The sequence below is a fragment of the Sus scrofa genome, chromosome 9 (assembly GCF_054392235.1).
Source record: "Sus scrofa isolate SSC_HxYL_T2T_F1_AM1 chromosome 9, Sscrofa_HxYL_maternal_Yorkshire_Landrace_v2.0, whole genome shotgun sequence".
NCBI classification, from domain to species: domain Eukaryota; kingdom Metazoa; phylum Chordata; class Mammalia; order Artiodactyla; family Suidae; genus Sus; species Sus scrofa.
In genome coordinates, this window is record NC_139391.1 from 110,333,510 (window position 1) to 110,353,053 (window position 19,544).

At 48.6% G+C, this 19,544-nt stretch overlaps 1 protein-coding gene across 49 annotated transcripts in view; it reads right to left on the minus strand.

Moving 5' to 3' along the window:
- The window catches only part of ATXN7L1 (ataxin 7 like 1), a 462,010-nt gene that overhangs the window by 62,151 nt on the left and 380,315 nt on the right, over positions 1–19,544 (minus strand). For 9 of the 49 annotated variants that reach the window (XM_084977399.1, XM_084977394.1, XM_084977387.1 and 6 more), the window contains exon 1: positions 10,281–10,326. The exons of 24 other annotated variants lie outside the window; for them this stretch is intronic. Coding sequence is in view for 2 of the 25 variants with exons in the window: in XM_084977366.1 (XP_084833492.1) it covers positions 9,193–9,310 (118 nt within the window). In the remaining 23 variants the exon portion in view is untranslated. Of the gene's footprint in view, positions 1–8,345; positions 9,128–9,192; positions 9,311–10,280; positions 10,327–17,882; positions 17,981–19,544 lie in introns of those variants that run through there. 16 more of the 49 variants (XM_084977400.1, XM_084977392.1, XM_084977386.1 and 13 more) reach the window with 8 other exon arrangements.

Genomic DNA, 19,544 nt, shown 5'->3' on the forward strand with positions numbered 1-19,544 from the left:
GGGGAAGAACTAGATGTCTCGAAGCTGGAGATCTGAATTGAACGTGGTAACAAATACAATGGAGGCAAAAATGGCAGGTCCCTCCCTCTATCTCTAAGCTGAGCCTTCGGTTTTTCTCATTAGGCAGACATTTCTGGCTGCTATTCCAGGCACCTGGACCTGGGAGAAGAAAGCCAGGCTAACTCTGGCTACCGGGACAGGCTTTCAGGGTTTCTTTCTCTGTGCTCCCTGATATCAACAGGCTGCTGGCTTTTCCCAAGGCAGACTGACTCTAGTCCTCTGATGAAGTGGACAATGGGGGGACACATGGGCTTTTGAGGATCATCTGTTTGTTGTTTGGGTCTGACCAGTGTTCATAGGTGGCCTGCGCTGAATAGCTTTATTGGGGCATCTTTCCTCACTGAACAAGAGCAGACCTTGCATATATGCTCAGTCCCCAGAGCCACCCTGCTCAAGGATGGGAAAACCAAGAGCCAGTTCCAGTTCTACTGCCTTTTGATGCAGGAGAGAGACCCCTGGACTGGAAGCCAGGAGACCCAGGCTCCAGCTCCAACCACACCACATGATTAGCCCTATGGCCTGGAGTTTACCACTTCAACGTGCTCAGTTTCCATGCCTTTATCTGCAAACAAAGTGGGTCCCTGGGGGGCCTCAAAGGCCTCTTTCCACTCCATTTTCATCAATACAAGGCATACTTCCACCTGCTCCTTCTCTTCCCATTGCTCTTGACTCCTGAATGTTAGAGCAATAATTACAGCTGAAGTATTGAAATATTTTAGGCTGGCAGGCTCTTCCTTGGAGGAATTCATCCTTTGTAAATTGTACTGGCCTTTACAATCCCTGAGAGACAGGCAGGAAGCAACGAACCGTCTCCACCCTCCTCAAGGCTGACTGGCCAAAGAAGACCCAGAGAGGTGAGGTGACTCGCCAAGGTCAGGGCCAATGGCAATGGGGCCTCTGTGCCATCGGCAGAGGCCTAGCCTTTTCTCAGGAAGGCAGGAAATGGGGTGTACCATGACCAAGATTTGAAGCCAAGAAATTAGGAAGTGCAGGACTTAGAATCACTAAAGGTTAGAACTGATCTTCAGAGTCAGCTCACTTTTTTTTTTTTTTTTTAAGGGCCACCCCTGTGGCATATGGAGATTTCCAAGCTAGGGGTCTAATCGGAGCTACAGTTGCCAGCCTACACCACAGCTCCCAGCAATGCCAGATCCTTAACCCACTGAGTGAGGCCAGGGATGGAACCCGCAACCTCATGGTTCCCAGTCAGATTTGTTTCCACTGTGCCAAGACGGGAACTCCAGCTCACCTGATCTTATTGATGGATGAGGTTCTCAGAGAGGCTATCTGTTACCAGCCTACGGGGCAAGGCGAGTTGGTGGCTGAGATGAGACCAGAACCAAGCCTTCTCATTTCATATCTATAGTTCTTTCTGCCCTTCAGAAATGTCTTGCTTAGCAATTTCTTTTTTGGAAGAGGTTTCCAAGACTAAAAAGAGACTTTGATTTTTACCACTACCGTTTTGGATTTTTCTGCAGTCTTCATTCACTCATTGCTCGCACGTGCGCAAGCTGGCAGAGGGGGTGGGGGATGTGCAAGAATGTCCCTCTGTTCTGGTGGGGAGATAAGCCTTTGGAATGAAGAGAATTTTTATTTTGCTAAACTCAGAGGTGAAAACAATACAGGTAAGCAAAGATAAATCACAAGGAAGGGTGACATTAAGGACGACATGAATGGGCCCGACCAGCAATCGTGAAATCACCTCCAGAGAATTACAGTTAGTGACCCTGCCAACACGTTCTGCTGCTAAACTCACAGAAGCAATCAGATCAATGAATAAGCCTTTTTCTTGGTTTTATGTTTGAGTTCCATAATTTCTTCGGGACGACCAGTTGAAAGAAAAGGGTATGGAGTTCCCTGGTGGCTGAGTGAGTTAAGGATCCAGTGTGGTCACTGTAGTGGATGGTTCACTGCTGTGATGCGGGTTTGATCCCTGGCCCTGGAACTTACACAGGTTGTGGCAAAAAAAAAAAAAAAAAAAAAAGAAAGAAAGAAAAGAAGGAAGGAAGAACAAGCTACACATGAGAGAGTATTCACCAAAACTGGAAGATAGCCATTCACCCTTAATCTTTTACTGTGAGATATTTGTATCATAATAAACACATTAAAGTACTATTTCCTACTTTTTTTTTTTGTCTTTTTGCCTTTTCTTGAGGCGTTCCCGCATCATATGGAGATTCCCAGGCTAGGGGTCTAATCGGCCAGAGGCACAGCAACGCGGGATCAGAGCCGCGTCTGCGACCTACACCGCAGCTCACCTACACCGCAGCTCACGGCAACACCAGATCGTTAACCCACTGAGCAAGGCCAGGGATCGAACCCGCAACCTCATGGTTCCTAGTTGGATTAGTTAACCACTGCGCCATGACGGGAACTCCCTATTTCCTACTTATGAGACTGTTTCTTATTGATCAGACTGGATTAAATCTGTCACTGTTTCAGGGTATCCCCAAAAGAGATCCGTACTTCCGGCCCCTGAGCTTAGACAATGAGCTTGCCAGCCACTGGTGCAGGAGACAAAGGCCATGTAAGAATTTAAAGTGGGGAAACAGGGTTGGAGCCATCAGAGCTTCACTCAGGAGGTGAGCACCACACTTACTTCATTCGACTAAACTGGAAAATGGGTGGACGTGATGGCCAGGTAGGGCAGAGGGATTCGATTTTTCAGAAGGATGCAATGCTCATTCAATGTATGCTTCTCTGGCTTGTGAAGACCTGCCTGTCAACTCAGGCAGTCTTGTTTTTTTGTCAGAAAGGTAGGAGGGCTGGTGATGGGACAAGGGAGGGTCTTAGTGTCTTAAAAAGATGTTGCTGGGCAGGTGGAATTCCTCTGGGTAAGGTCTTCCAGCTCGACATCACCATCATTCTGATACAAGAACTCACCTACTTTGGGCTTATTCATTCCCCCTCCCCCATTCTGGTCAAGGAACTGCCTTAGGCGGATCCCTATAATTATTCTAAATTCATTCGCCTTGCCCAGAAACAGATTACAGAATGTTGTATTTTTCACTCACTATTAAAATATTCTAGGGGTTCCCGTTGTGGCTCAGTGAAACGAATCCAACTAGGAACCATGAGGTTGTGGGTTCGATCTCTGGCCTTGCTCAGTGGGTTAAGGATCCAGCATTGCCATGAGCTGTGGTGTAGGTTGCAGATGTGGCTCGGATCAGATGTTGCTATGGCTGTGGCACAGGCCAGCGGCTGTAGCTCTGATTAGACCCCTAGCCTGGGAACCTCCATGTGCTGCACACAGGTGCAGCCCTGGAAAAAGACAAAAACAAAACAAAACAAAAACCAATAATAACAATAAAAATAAATAAATATTTTATAGACTGAAACAATTTTAGAGGGAAAGAGCCTTTCCCTCCAAATCTTCTCATTTTCTGTTAATGTTCACAGGTGCATTAATAAAACTATAATCAACTGATACTTTGAACTATTCTTTTTCAACTAACATTATTCTATTTATACATTTTTCTTCTTTTTCTCCCCCCAGCCTCTGCCCTATTTATATATTTCTAATTCCCATATAATAGTCATTTTAAATGGCTATGTAATATTCAGTCACTGACACAGTGTAGATTACTTAGCTATTCTCTTACTACTTACTGTCTGCTCCCTCCTCCCCCCCTTTATTTTTGTCTTTTTGCCATTTCTCGGGCCACTCTCAAGGCATATGGATTTTCCCAGGCTAGGGGTCTAATCAGAGCTGTAGCCAGTGGCTTACACCAGAGCCACAGCAACGCAGGATCCGAGCCACGTCTGCAACCTAAACAGCCCATGGCAACGCTGGATCCTTAACCCACTGAGCAAGGCCAGGGATTGAACCCGCAACCTCATGGTTCCTAGTCAGATTCGTTAACCACTGAGCCACGACAGGAACTCCTCCCCTCCCTTTTTTATAATTTATTTAAAAATGATTTAGGGAGTTCCCATCATGACTCTCTGGATAGTATCCATGAGGACACAGGTTTGATCCCTGGCCTCGCTCAGTGGGTTAAGGATCTGGCATTGCCGTGAGCTGTGATGAAGGTTGCACACACAGCTGGGATCTGGGGTTGCTGTGGCTGTGGTATAGGCCGGCGGCTGCAGCTCTGATTTGATCCCTAGCCTGGGAACCTCCATATGCCATGAGTGTGGCCCTAAAAAGACAAAAAAAAAAAAATTTCGGATTATTTCTTTGAGGGGTAGTTCCCAACGTGAAAAAGGCTGCAATAGCTTATAGTCCTTACAAAATGTTTCTTTCCAGATCGTGGGGCAGAAAGAGCAAACCCATCTGTTGTGCTGATATTGAATACAGGTACCATTTACCTACTGAAGTGAAAACAGAGAACCACTGTCAGGACACTCATGCAGAATTATGTGTCCACTACATCAATATCAACCTCTGCGACTGATGTGAGATTAGCAACTCTGGTCTCACCCCTTCTGTCCTTTAGCCAATAGTAAAAATAACTGATTAAGACTTTTCTATGTGCCAAGTACTCTACTAAGCACTTGATTTACCTTATAGTATTTCTAATACTAATACCCTAAGAGAGGCACAGTTCTTATATCTATTCTACGGATGAAGAAACTGAGGTTGGAGATACAAGTTGCCCAAGTTCGTGGAGCTAGGAAACATTAGATCCGGGGATGTCTTCAGAGCCTGTGCTCTCCACTCTGAGCTCCACCACCTTGGGATCCTGGAAGATGCTGCGGCAGGTGGGAGAGCCTGGAAGGTTCCTGGACACTTCCCCTCCGCACTGACTACAGGCCTTTCAGGAGGGCACCCTGAGAGAGGGAAAAAACACCTAATTTGGCAGATTTTAAGGTGCCAATTAGCAGCCCCAGACCATAGCCTGAGATTTCAACCCCAAAGGTTGGGGATCCCAGGACCAAAGAAACGAAAAACCAAATCCTTTTACATTTTTTTGCATTTCCACCCCAGGAAGTCTAGAGCATGGCCTCAGCCTCTGGCTCTTCTAAGACTACCTGTTTCACTTCGTACACCCTACCCATCCCAGAGACCAGATGAGCAGGGGGCTTGCAGACACTGTGTGTTGCCACCATTCTCTCCCCTTACGCTCCACTGGGAAAAATCCACTAGGTTTTCACGCAGTTTCAGTAAAAATGCGAAACCCTCCCCTCCCCCCATCCTTATTCACTGAGATATTTTTATACTCACAGCCTCAATGTCCTGCATTTAAAAACCTCAGCACAGATGCCTCATGAATGGCTGAGCGGCCACTAACACCCAATGTGGTTCCCTGTACCAGTTTTAGAAAGGACTTATTGGGAGTTTTCCAATATGTTGTTGAAAGGACCAAGCCCCCACCTGACAAGAGTGCACACCCTGCAGTCGCTTAGGGACCGCCCCGCCTGTGTAAGCTCATCTGGGCTTTGGCCAGCTTGCGGCTCGCTGGTCTGACAGTGCTGAGTCTCTTTCGACCCCCACCTCTGAGAGCAGGTGCTTGGCAAATCATTAGCCGGGTTCTATTTTATCAATGGGGTCTATCTGCTTTAGTAGCTGCAGTCAGGATGCTTCCCATAAAGGGCAACTCTGAACTCCAAGGAACCTTCCAAAAGTAAACTGGGTCCGGGGGGTGAGGGGCAGAGCTCAGACCTCCGCCGGGGAACCATGCAGGAACCACGCTAGCTGTACTCGGCTACTGCTGCGTGATGCAGTGAGGCGGTGAGGCTGGTCTTCCCCCCACTTTACGGCTGCATTTGGGAAACCTGTCTAGAGTCTATTAAGGCTGGCAAGTGGAGAGCAGGGGCTAGCATCTGTGCTTGTGGTCTCATTTGGCACAGATGTAATAGGGCACTAAATATAGTGCCATGGTGGTTAGAGGGGAGATATTGAATCAGCCTTCCTCAGCAGGGGAGGAAATGAAGACACAGGAAAGTCAAGTGACTAAGGCAGGCAGAGCTGTGCCAAGCAGCTCCTGTGCCAGGAGAGCTTGTGAGCGGCTCAGGAGCCCACCCCCTCCTCTGGCTGGGGTGCCTCTTTAAGAGCTGTCAGGGCCTGAGTGGCTGGGGAGGTGTTCCTTCAAGCACAGGTGCCTGTCACCAGTTAGCTTACCCTGGGTCTCTGTACCCCTCCTCACCTCCTGCCCTGCTGGCCAATGCACACTGTCCAGGGCACTTTGACAAGATCCATGGTGGGCTGGTGCCTGCACTGCTCGTGCTGGCCCAGTTCTCAACTCTCCCCAGGCTCTGGGTTGGCTTCTCAGCCATCTGGTCACTCTGTGACCATTCATTCAGCTATGAAGAGAAGCGGCGTCTCCTGCGTGCCTACTACGTGTCAGGCACCGAGCAGAGCTACTTTTATACCTACCACCTCGTGTCACCTCTCCAACAACCCTCCAAAGGGGATACTGTTAGCCTTCTCATTCTAGATAGTGCAATTAAAGCTTAGCAAGATTAGGAAACAAGACCAAGGTCACGTCAACCTTGGCAGTTGGGAGGAGAGCCTGGGGCGATCTGGCCCCAGAGCCAATGCCCTTTCTACCATGCCACTCACTGGGATGGTCTCTTGCCTCCACCCTTAAGCAACATGACTTCTCTGGAGATTTTTGACAAAGCATTTCTCATTTGCAGAGCTGGCCCAGGACAGAACTCTGTAGTTAGATTAACTTGGGATGCTTGCTACCTCTTCCCCTCGGCACCGCGTGCCCCCGCCTCCACACACACGTGCTCTTCTCTTGGTTATTTACACTAAGGTATACATGTCTGGCATCAAGCACCGGTGAACAGAATTTGGGGAGTCCCAGGGACTTTCCGGGACCCTGAAGTAGTTCCATCAGTCTCCAAGGATGCCCTCCCTAGACTTTTAATCTAGCTAAAAGAGAGGGAAAAAAAAAAAAAAAACCCCAGCAATACAGACCAGTGGGGAAACCGACACATGGGCACACTACTGGGGGTACGTTCCAGGAATGACAGTTCCTGGGAGACCAACCTGGTGACAAGGACAGCAGCTAAAAAGCACTTACAGCCTTTGATCTGGTAACTTGGTAATTTTAGAAGGAAATTAGACCTCAAGGAAATATCCTTGACACCTCCTCCTCCAAGAAAAGCCCAGAGATATTCTCAGCCGGATTGTTTACGATAGTGAAGAATACCAGGACCAACCTGATCGATAATAAAACGACTGAAAATGACAGGTACGAGGGTTCTTTCAACCTAAGGACATGTGTGTGCGAGTCAGTACTACTCATAGCCACAAGAAAACTAAAAATACCAATGTAAGTAAACCGTATTACTTCATAAAACTCAAAACATTTAACAAATATATATGTATGAATGTATGATAATAGATAGATGAGGAAAAAAGTGAAATAGGATGGCTCTGTTTTTGTTAAAGTTGTTGCTGAGTCCATGTAAGAAAAAAGAAAACCAGTCAACAACAAAAACACTCATACATGCTTAGAGCGGGCGAAGGGGAGAAAACAGGGGCAAATAAAAGGAGAGGAAGGGGAGAAAAGCATGCGTTAAAGTCACACCTCATTCATTCTTGCATGCATTCACCCGTTTTCTAAAACATCTCCTTGGCTCGTGCCATGTGCCAGGCACTGAAGTACCGAGGTGGGGATGAGACGGACACCGTCATTGCCCGAGGGCTCCCTCAGAGAGAGGAGGCGCTCTCCAGGTCCCCGCTAGCCACCGCTTGGTCACCCTGAGAGTAGAGAACAAAGTCCCCTCAGGAGGTGGGCTGCTGCCTGGAAAACCTGAGGCCAAGAACAGAGCTGCTGTTCTCCCCTTTTACGGCCCCGGCTGTTCCCGCCAGTACGGAGCCAATAGAGCCAGTGGAGGGGCAGCCAAGGGGGCCCACCTTCCTGCTGTTAACTTCTCCATCAGAGGGGCTTCCACCCCAGCAACCAACACACCCACTGCCCGAGTCACAGTGTGAAAACAGTGCCACCACTGCTTTCGTGGCTTCCAATACTTTACGATAAGCTGTTGGATTCTACCTTTGGATGGCACAGCTGACATCACCCCTTCCCCACGGGCACCAAAGGGACAGGAGTGGCAGGCAGCTGAAAGCTGGGCAAAGCTGGGGTAGCTTTGGTGGGATGATAAAAGAACAGAGATTCCCAATGTCTAAAACACCTGAATAGCTGGGCTGAATCTTCCTAATACTGTCTTGAGGCGACATCAGTGGCCTTTACCCAGGTGCCTTGGCTGAGCACATAAGAAGCCCTGGCACCCCCCCTCCCCCCACAGGCCCACATGGTCCACACCCTGAGGGAAGGGCGGGAGAATAGCGATACATGAGGTCAAGAAAGCTCCAGGTCACCACCCACCTGAGACTGCCCGCTGCTGCACTGGGCTCCTCTCCTTGTGAGAGCAGGGCCAGGGCCCCCAAATCTGTGTTTTTGAAAAGGTCCCGAGGTCATTCTCTTGCTCTGCACCAGCTTTGGGAGACACAGGAAATGTGGACCAAACACTGCTGTCTTTGGAATCAGAAAGATCTGGGCTCGAATCCCAGCTCTGTCATTCATTAGCTCTGTGACTTGGGCAAATAACTTAACCCCCTGAGCCCCAGGTTTCTTACCTATACCGCAGAAACAATAACACCCACATCAGAAGGTGACAAGTGGGCAGGTGTCCCTATAGTACATTGAGCCTCCCTCCCGTCCCCCACCCCGGCACACATCCCACGTTGTAAGGACTAATTTACTGGTCTAGGCCTCCTGTCTGTGGATGCACCCAGGGCAGGTGTCTTGTACCCTCTCCCGTCCCTGGCATTCAGCCCAGGGGCTGGCCCCGAGAGGCACTCGCTACACTCGCTGTGGAAGAAACGAGCGCGTGAGGATTGATAACACCAGGAAGGTGGCTGCCACGCTACCAAGGCACAGGAGGCACTTCAGAGAAGTTCCCCTACACCTGAAAATGTAGATTAAAAAAATTACGCGTAGTGCGTTCCTAAGGGGGCAGTTCTCCGCCTTCTCCCTGCCCCTGAATTAAAATGACTCCATTTATGAGAATCCGACGGGAGCGCACTGTTTAAGGGACACAGGCTGAGTAAGGAGAGGCCACGGCTGCTTGATTTCTGTCCAGTTTCAGGAGTGCAGGCCACAGTCTCCTACAATAGAAAGTGCAAAGTCCCAACTCACTGCTCAGCTCGCGGTGTCCCTCAGAACCACTCACCCACAGGCTGCCATGGGCCCGCAGCAGCCACTAATAACGGAACCATTTCTGCTCTCCTTGCAGTGGCAGTTGGCAGTGGCAAACAGGAAGTTGTCTTGAAGTAGGGTGTGGTTGTGCCCTGTCAATGTACGAGCACAGAGACACCACTTGTTTTTTCCCCCTCCAGCCCCCTTCTGCTTCCCTCTGCTCCCTTCTTTTAGGAGCAGAAGGTCTGCATGATTTCGGTGAAAACACAGCTTTTTACACGATTTAAGATCAACCATCAGCATTATACAAAACCCAAACCAAAGGCAGAAAGGAGGCTACAATGTAGCAAGGGTCTGTTTCGCTCCCACCAGCCACTTGCTCGTGGCACTGTGCGAGTCCCTGGCCATGCGTGAACCCTCCGTCCACTTCTCCACAGCACACAGGAAACGGGACCGGCTGGAAACCAGGCCAGGGGCATCGCTGATTGCACTGGGGAGCTGGCCAGGCTGCCAGCAGGCCAGCCACCAAAGTGGCCTCAGGGCCCACAGTGCGCACAGTGGACTAAGGACCATCCACACGTGGGAAAGAAGGAAAAGCACAGGTCGTCACTTTCCAACAATTTTTAAACTTTGCGCGAAAACGACCCGCAAGATTTCCTAGCACAACTTGCATATAAAAACAACCAAGAAAAATCACTGGCGAGGAGATAAATGCATCAAGTGTGGTTGGAGCTGCGCACACACGCAGAGGCATGGGGGTGACGGGCTGGTAAGGTTAGGGCTGGGAGAGGTGTGCTATAAAATTTTCCACTCCGCTCCTACCCAGGCCCCGAGGCTGGCACCTCCAGAAGTGCTGTCCAAGATAGACTGGTCCCCGACCCAGCCTCCAACTCCTGACCTCTTTTTCAGGCAGCTCCTCTCCCCACTCCAAGCCTCAGCCCTGTCTCAGCTCCAGCGCCAGCCCACAGCCCCAGAGCACTGTCTGAGCTCAACCTCGACCTCGTACTTGCTAAATGGACCGTGGGCTGACAGCACGCCCCGCCTGCCAGGCTCTCTCTTCCGTGACCTGGGCCCGGCCCCACGCCATCCTGTGTGGCAAGCGTGCCCTGCGCTCACACTTACACATCCCGGGGAGACAGCCTTGCCGTTTGGATAAGGAGGCTGAGCCAGTGACACGCTGGGCAGCGCGACTCGTGGGAGCTGTTTCCTGGCTGCTGGCTGAGGGCCCTGGCCAGTCAGAACGCACCACTTCCCCTTTAAGAGAGCACGCCCAGATGCGATTAGGGAAAGGCAGAAAGAAAAGCCCGGAACAGCCAGGGTTGTATCCTGAATTTAGCAGATGAACTCGGGTTTTCCCGAATGGCACACACAAGGTGTGGTCGGAGGAGGCAGCGGACTCCTCAGAGGAGGATCCCAGGGCGGTCACTGTGTGTTGAGGGCCAGGGCCTTCCTGTAGCACCTTCCCCCCTGCCCCAAACCCTGCATGATGGCCCCTGGGTCCCTTGTCCTGGCCTGGTCCCAGGGCAGCCTGCAGGCGCCTCAGGCCTTTCTGCTCTCCCTTCCTGCAGGGCTCATCTGTCCTGATGGGCAGATGCCCAGCACTGTGCTTTGGGGAGAGCAGAGATGTCATTTATAAAGATGGAAAGATACTTCTGTGGGACATTTGAACTATGAATTCAAGTCGAGAGTTTGCCTTCATTCTTTCTAATTAGAAAGTTTATCCCCTGATCTTGGCAAGAGATGGTAGTTTTGGGGGCGGGGGGTGATTGTCTAAAAAAGACACTGGGTCCCAAAAAGCCACATGTTGTTTGATTCCGTCTATGCAAAATATCCAGAATAGGTAAATCCACAGAGACAGAAAGTAGATTGCTAATGGCCAGAGGCTGGGGAAGCAGGGCCTGGGGAGTGACTGCTTTAAGGGGTAGAGGGTCTCCTTTGGGGGTGATGAAAGTGTTTTTGGAACTAGGTAGAGGAGACTGACCCTTGTACAACAATATGAAAAAACTCAGTGCACTAAATTAGAATTCAGTGCTCTAAAACAATTAATTTTGTTATGTGGACTCCACTGCCACTAAAAAAAAAAAATCAGTAAAGTTAAAGTGTATTTTAGGTCTCCTAGGATCTCTCTGTTTCATGCAACATTTTTTGGTAAAGTCTACCTATTACCTGGTCTTTTAAAAAAATTATTTATTTACTTATTTATTTATTGCTTTTTAGGGCTGCACCTGTGGCATATGGAAATTCTCAGGCTAGGAGTCGAATCCAAGCTGTAGCTGCCAGCCTACACCACAGCCACAGCAATGCAAGATCCAAGCCAAGTCTGCGACCTACACCACGGCTCACGGCAACACGGGATCCTTAACCCGCTGAGCAAGGCCAGGGATCGAACCCACATCCTCACAGATACTAGTTCACGATCGTAACCCCCTGAGCCACAATGGTAACTTCCCCTATTACCCAATCTTAAGTTAACCCTGGCTGAATAGTATATGCCTTTTGATAAGGAAAAATAAAACCAAACCTCTAAGAGACCAAAGCTTTCCAAGACTGAGAATTTCTGACTGTGGGAAGATGCCATGATCTCATACCAGGGCACACAAGCTGGGCAGTGCTGAAGCCCATCTCAAGTGAGGTCTTGCCCCTCAGCAGCTTGACCACAGAACCAAGGCCAGAGACAGGGAGTCTCCCAGGGGAGAATTACTCAAGGAGAATATATTTCGGGTCTCTGACTTTGGGCTTCCTTTCCTCCTCTTGTAGATAGAGATTCTTCCCAGAATATAGGAGAATCAGTTTCCTGCTAGGAGGGGTCTATGCCGGTTTGGTGAAGGATGAGTTTCTACAATTCCATTTCTTTGGAATGGAGCCAGTGGGAATGCGGGGGTGTGGCCTGACCACCCACCTAACCCAGCCTCACTGGAGGAGGCTGGAGACAGTCTGCTCCCAAGGTTGAGGCTGTGAGCCTTGTCCTCCAGACCCTGGACCAGCAGGTCAAGGGCTCCTGGGCACCCGGCCCCCACTCAGGGGACTGTCACGAATAGGCCTGCTGGATGATGCAATAATAAAAGAAACGCAGATGAAAGGGCAAGCCCCGTGGCCTGGGAGCCCGAGTCTTTCCAGAGACAACCATGAGCAACTTTTCTAGGATCTGTTTGCTCAGAGTTCCAGGATGACACAGAGGACAAAGCTGTGAACAGCTTCCGTGGGCCAGCTCTCCCAGAGCCCTCTGGTCCTTCTGGGAGCACTTCCCCTGCCGCTTTGACCCTGTTCTTTCTGCCCCCGCAGGTGCCCAAGGTTCTCAGCAAACAGGTGGCTTAAGGAAATAAGATGCAGTATTTATACTGTTTGGACATCTGAGGAGCAGCAAGTTTAGAGCCTTAATTCTAAATACGAAAAAACAGGCTGACTCAACCCAATTAAAAAATGGGCAAAGGACTGGAACACTTATTTTTCCAAAGATACACACACACACACACATATACATACACACATATACATATACACACACACATATATATATGTGTATATATATATCTCCAACAATCACATGAAAAGATGATCAACATCATTAGTCATCAGTGAAATGTAAATCAAAACCACAATGAGATACCACTTCACATGTACTAGGATGGCTATGTATATAAAAAACAACAACCAAAAAAACCCCAGAACGGAAAATAACAAGGGTTGTTTGAGGACCTGGCGAAACTGGAATCCTTGGGTGCCCCCCGTGGGAACATAAACTGGCACAGCCTCTATGGAAAACACTATGGTGGTTCCTTGAAAAATTAAACATGGAATCACCATCTGATCCAGCAAGTCTACCCCTGAGGACTATATCCAGAAGAACTGAAACCAACTACTCAAACAAATTACTATATACATGGAGCACTGTTAGCAATAGCCAAGAGGCAGGAAAACCTCAAATGTCCATTGATGGAAGAATGCATAATCAACTTGTGGCACATACACAACGGAATATTATTTAGCCATAAAAAGGAATGAAATATGGATACCTACTACAACATGGATGAATCTAGAAAACATCATGCAAATGAAAGAAGCTAGGCACAAAAGGTCACATTTTGTATGAATTCTATTTATATGAAATGTCCAGAACAGGCAAGTCCACAGAGACAGAACACAGACTGGTACTTACCAGGGACCGAGCAGATAGGGAAGGAGAAATAACTGTTTCATGGGTATGAGGTTTTGTTTTGGAGGGATGAAACATATGGAACTACAAAGAAGCAGTGTTTGCATAACATTATGAATGTACCCAATGCCACTGACTTGTTCACTTGAAAATGGTTAGTCTTACATTATATGAATTTCACCTCAAAAAAACCAAAAAACCTGAAACCAAGAAAACTGCAAAACATAAGGTCCAAGACACTCCACAAACAGAACAATCAGTTTCTGAATAACTGAGACTTATCTTCAAAACCCTTCTTGGAATCACTTAAAGGAAATAATTTTTAAGTTAAAGTGACTAGGCCAGCAAGAGATAGCAGATAGACACACTTACTCCAACACAGCGGTTTGTAAACAGCCGATTCAGGTCCTCAAAGAAGCATTAATTTGTCCTAAACAATATTTCACACACATGCACACACACACACACACACAGGCTGCATAAGCTATGTACAAATGGGGCTCTAAGACACTGGTCCCTTCTGCCAGCTCCCACATCCTAGATAAAACCATCATTTCTACCAAACGGACTCAGGTTTTAGACCTTGAAGTTGGGACTCAGTCACAGACTCTCCCCAAAGCAAGAAGAAACCCCACAAGTAATATTCCCTGCCCTCCCCCCTTCTGGCTCCTTCCAGGGCTGCCATCACCCTCTCAGCACTGCAGCCCAGGGGCCACCCAGCCTGGCTTCTCCATGGCAGGCCCCGGTCATGGTGCTTTGCAAACACACGCTACACAGCATGACTGCTGGACAGCCCCCGCTGTGGGAGCTGCTTTGTGATGCCCCCACATTCATCCCATTTTTGCCCTGTTGGGTCACCTTGAACCAGTCCAGTTCCCCTTCCATGGGACATCCTGCCAAATGTTTGTTTCCTGAAATCCTTCTCCAGGCTAATGACTCCCAGACATCATTTAAAACCATTCCCTAGGGAACATCATTTTCACTATTCTCCTCATTTCTGAGACCTCTGATCCCACTGTCCTTCTAAACTGCAGCATTCAGAAGGCAGAGCATTACAGGTAGGGTAGGAGCAGCACCCAGCTGTCTGTTCTGGATATTATTCTGCTATTGATGCAGCTAGAGGTCTTATTGTTAAGAGCTGCATTCCCACTAAGTCTTTTTTTTTTTTTTTTCTTTTTTGGCCACCTTGCAGTATATGGAGTTCCTGGGCCGGGGATCAGATCTGAGCCACAGTTGCGACCTAAGCCACTGCTGCGGCCATGCCAGATCCTTTAACCCACTGTGCCTGGCCGGGGACAGAACCTGCGTCTTGGTGCTGCAGAGACGCTACCAATCCCATTGTGCCACAGTGGGAACTCTCACCCTAAGTTTTATTTCACACACTTTGCTGTCAAGCTGCTTATTCACAGGTATCCTTTAAAAATGTCACCTTGTTGGAATCAGTCCATGGCTCCAACTTGTGCAAATCTTTCTGGACCCTGACTCATGAATATTAACTATTCTCCCTCTTAAATCTATGGCTTGAAAAATTGGGTACTCTTGCCACTAATGCTTTTCATCTTCCAAATCCTCATTTTTTTTTTTTTTTTTTTTAAATGGCTGCCCCTGCAACAGTGAAATTCCAGGCCAGGGATTGAATCTGAGCTGCAACTGCAGTTGCAGCAACGCTGGATCCTTTAACCTACTGCGCCAGGCCGGGGATGGAACCCGAGCCTCCGTAGCGACCAGAGCCACTGCCGTTGGATTCTTAACCCACTGCTATGGCGGGAACTCCCCAAATCCTCATGTGTAACTTGGAAGAGGACAGGGCCAAGTGTGAAACTCAATACCTTCCCCGGCATGATAGTGACTGAGAGTGACACTCCAGAGGCCATACTCTACCAGGCCACCTGCCATTCAGGGCAGCTGTGTCACTTGACGCACACTTCATCTTCGCTGGTAAGGATCCCGTGGACAACTAACAAATGGAGCTCTAAGGACAGCCCTCCTGTTACCAGGGGTTGAAGGACTAAGTGTAAAGCTCTTAGCAGTGCCTTGCACACAGGGGACAATCAAATGTGTCTTTATAACTGAGAAGAAGCACCATAACAGAAGAAACCTTGGCGTTCCAATTCCCAAACTCCCTTCCTTATTGGTAACCAAGTATAGACATCAGGCAGCTGAAATCAATACAAGGAGCTCTGGTGTCCAAGAGCTGGAGTCTGAACCCTGGCTCTCGCCTTCCAGAACCTCCATGCTCTGAGGTTAATAATACCTGCCCTTCCAAGGCTACAGGGAGGAATCAGTGAGATCAGGCATGTAAAAGAGGTTTAAAAGTCGAGCCAGGCTGTGCAAACATAAAAGAACGATCTTAGGATTATTACTGTTAGACATCTCTCAAAATCTCTCAAAAACACTGTTTCAGCTGGTAGAATCTTGCTTGTAGATGCACTGAGGCTGCCAGAAGGCGGGTCTTTCAGGAGAGCAGCTGAACTGCCTCAGAGCCACTTCACTCTCCCAAGGAAGGCAGGGTGGGAGGGCTTGGCCAATTCAAATGCAAAAGCCCAAGGGTGTTCAGTATTCGCTGCCATCCCACTCTAACACAATGGCCTGTGGGTTCCCTTCAGGGCTCTTCATTAACCCCGGCGGCTGCGAAGTTATCTGTACAGTGGGATGGGGACCCCCCCCCCGTAGTCACCCGCTAGCTGAGATGCACACAAACCCACACATACCTCCACCCAGAGTTCTTCAGAAGGTGAGTCTCCCAAACCCTCCCAGCCTGACAAACAGGAGCGGGAAAAGGGGAGTGTAACAGGGGCCCCATCCATGCAGGCCGACAGCGACCAAATCAGAGCAAAGAGTTTCTTCACCTCTGTGCTGCAGCCAGTTCACCCAGTTCAGATGGGACGATGAGCAGGCGAAGGGCTCCCAGATAACATGCGGCTAGAACTCGAGCCCCTGTGCCTTCTTGATGCTGGACTCGGTTCAGTGTGGGTAGCGGGAGAAAGTGCAGGGCACTCTCCACACCGTGGAAGCCCCACTGAGAGCACACCTCACTCTTACTCTCTACAAGGTGAGAGGAGACCCCTAAACCAACACAAACCAACCAAAACCCTCCGCTTTCATAGAGATGAGAGAAACACAGAGGAGAAAAAGGCAGACACATGTGGCAGCACTGGGCAGTGAGGACTATGTCACACCTGAGCCTAGGTCACATTTGCTAACTTGGAAATTTCCGTTTCAACTGTCCATCGTCATTCGACAGACAGGGTGAGCTGATGATGCTGGGGGCGGGAGGAGGCCTGGACATGTACCTGCATCAGGCCAGACTCCTTGCTCAGAAGGCCTTTCGTGAGGCCCAGATGATGTTTTTGCCCTCCTTTTAGGATTTGTTTGGTTTAAAACATTTAACCCGAGGCACAATGAAGTGTCTCATTTGCGACGTGCTCCTGGACCATTAGACGGGGACTCCACTCTCATTACGCTGATGAACGTGCTACTTACCCATGCAAATTCCGGGATTGCAGACACGGAGATGGGAGGTGCTCAAGGTAGGGCTCTCGAAGGCTGATTTAATTACACAGCCATTCAGTGGGCCAAGCTGAGCAATTTTTAGCCACCTGATCTAGTAAATATTATGGGAAACCCTTTCATCAAGTGCTAATGCTGGCTTAGGGATTTCCAACGTGCACGGCTCTAGTTCTCATTCAAATATGCCCACGGTCCCCAAAGACACTACCGCCAAGACCAGAAAATCAAACGGATCACACGTGAGCCAATACACCGTCTTGCAGTTAATGACTTATTTTTTTGTACTATAAACCCCTGAATATCACTGTCATTTAGGGGAGGGCAAACCTGAAAACCCACTAGCTTTCCTATGGCCAGCCTTCCTCTGCCCCTCCCCCAGGCTCTCGGCGGTCCCGCTGACGGGTTTCTGGGCAGGCTGCAGGGCTCCCGAGGGTTGCACAAAACAACCACCACGAGCCCATTTCGGACGTTTGAAACAATACTCAATCACTGCATCCACTCTCCCAGAGCGTCCCAGAGGAAATGGCATCATTACTTTCATTTTACTCCGTTTGGGACCAACCAAAAGAAAACAACACGTCCTACAGCAATTATCAGGGTATCTGATGTCGGCCACTGGTGAGTATGCTCTGGAATGTTATCAAATGACCTCCCCGAGAAATGAATTTTCAAGAGCTAAAATAACCTCGGTTGCACATGCTCGGCCGTTTCTCTAACTGCAAAAACGGATTTCACTTTCTGCAGTTAGAACAGAAAACTCTCAGGCATCCCCGTTTCTTCAAAAAAAAAAAAAAAAAACCTATAAATAACCCAGGATCAGCAAAATTTATGCAAAACATCCTTCTAGAAGAAGAAATGTAAACTAAAACCACTTACAGAGAGACTCGAGCTGCCAACTTAATCTGATTCTACGACGACTGTAAACACGTTGTACTTTTAGAACCTAAAGTGATCCATATTAGCACAGATGCCATCGCAGAAAAGAAAAAGAAAGAAGGAAGACCCCTCCCCCCCCACCCTGCAACTAAACAACAACAAAAGCCCAGCCCCAAACAGAGCACCGTGATTCGGGGTTCGGGGTTCTGCACGCTCCAGGACTCGACGGCTGACCAGCTGTAGTCAGTACCAGCTATCCGAGCTTGCACACGCCAACTGTTTTGACTACAGGCACTTGTTAAACACAAAGTTTCAGGTCCTACCAGTTGGACACCAGAAGTTCATAGAACTGACCCAGTGCCAAGAACAACAAGCCCAGAAAGCGAAACGGCTGCCTCGCGCGCCCGTGTTTTTGTTAACTGTTTATGCAAGCCCCAGAGCAATTGGGTAACAATTAAGAAGACAACCAAACTTAAATAACAAAAGGAGAAGATTACCACCTGGAAGGAAATGTAGATACTGGCAGATAAAGGGCAGACGTCAGCCTAGTTTACTGGAGGGGTGGGTGGGGGGTTTTTGGAGAGAACCAGTGGTGGTGGGGGAGGGATGGGTGTCACATGACAAACTGCGGTTATTAGCAGAAGGAAATGGGTGCTTCCTTGAAGCATCTTTACTTCGAGATTGACTGAGAGCTTTTACAGATGTTAAGGGCTAGGTACACATCTGGGGTGACTGCAGAAGCAATGGCATATGGACGCTGGTAAGTACCGTAGGAGAAAAAGGGGGCATGCTGAATGGAGGGTTCAAGGAGCAGAAAAGGGACTTCTGAGTTCCCTGCTCTGTGCAGTGAGGCCACTGGGCCAAGGAAGCAAATGGAGGGGACAGTGTCCCTGGGTTGCTTCTGATCTGGTGCTGAGAAAGGTTCCCTTTTCCCCTGTGAGGTTGGGGCTGTTGGGGCCAACCTTCCTCCCTTGTCCGGATGGGAGTCTGTGTTGCCTTACAGGTGACAGTGAATAAGGTTATTATCATTTGGCAAAATAAAATAAAAGGGAATGCTTAAATTGCTTATGTAACAAAGTTTTCATTTCTTTCCCAGAAGGCATCAAGCACCATCACATTTTAGGACCAAGACAATGGACCAGATAAAACTTGAGAATTATCTGAGGATTTGAGAAACGTGAATTGCCAAAGAACTGCAGTGCAGGTGTAAGAGTAAGACATTTCAGATTGCGGAACGGATTCAAATCTAACCTCCACTCTCACCTTTATTCCTTCCTTCTGAGGTAGAATACTAACTCAGGTCCTCAGTGTAGGAGCATGGGCTTTGATGCATTCTTCGATATGGCTATTGATTAACATTTGTGGCTTAAGGGCTCCAAGGAGTAACATCCTCACAGGCCTTGTTTACTATAGGGGGTGTACCTACACCCAGATGGATATTAATCCCGAATCCCCTGTGACTCAGTTTACAGGAAGAGAAGGACAAAGAAACCATAAAGCTTACAGGACATTTCCACCCCTAAAACCATGATTGGACAAGGACTGATGTAGGTAACTGAGCAAGGTCCATGGGAGAAAACCACATCTTTCCTGACCCATATGTTGTACCCTCCCATCTTTAAGGGATAGGACAGTAGACAGCAAGGGACTCTTCTCCCTCTCCCAGCATCCCTGGGAGCTACCTGCTTTCCTTTAATAAAGACTTTGCTTGCTTGCTGCCTGTGTGTTCCGGGAGTTCATTCTTTGACTGTGTGAACAAGAACCAGGAGTCCGGTAACATCCCTTCATCCCTCCCTTCCTGCCTTCCTTTCTTTCTCTTTCTCTAGCTCTCTTTCTTTCTTCCCTCC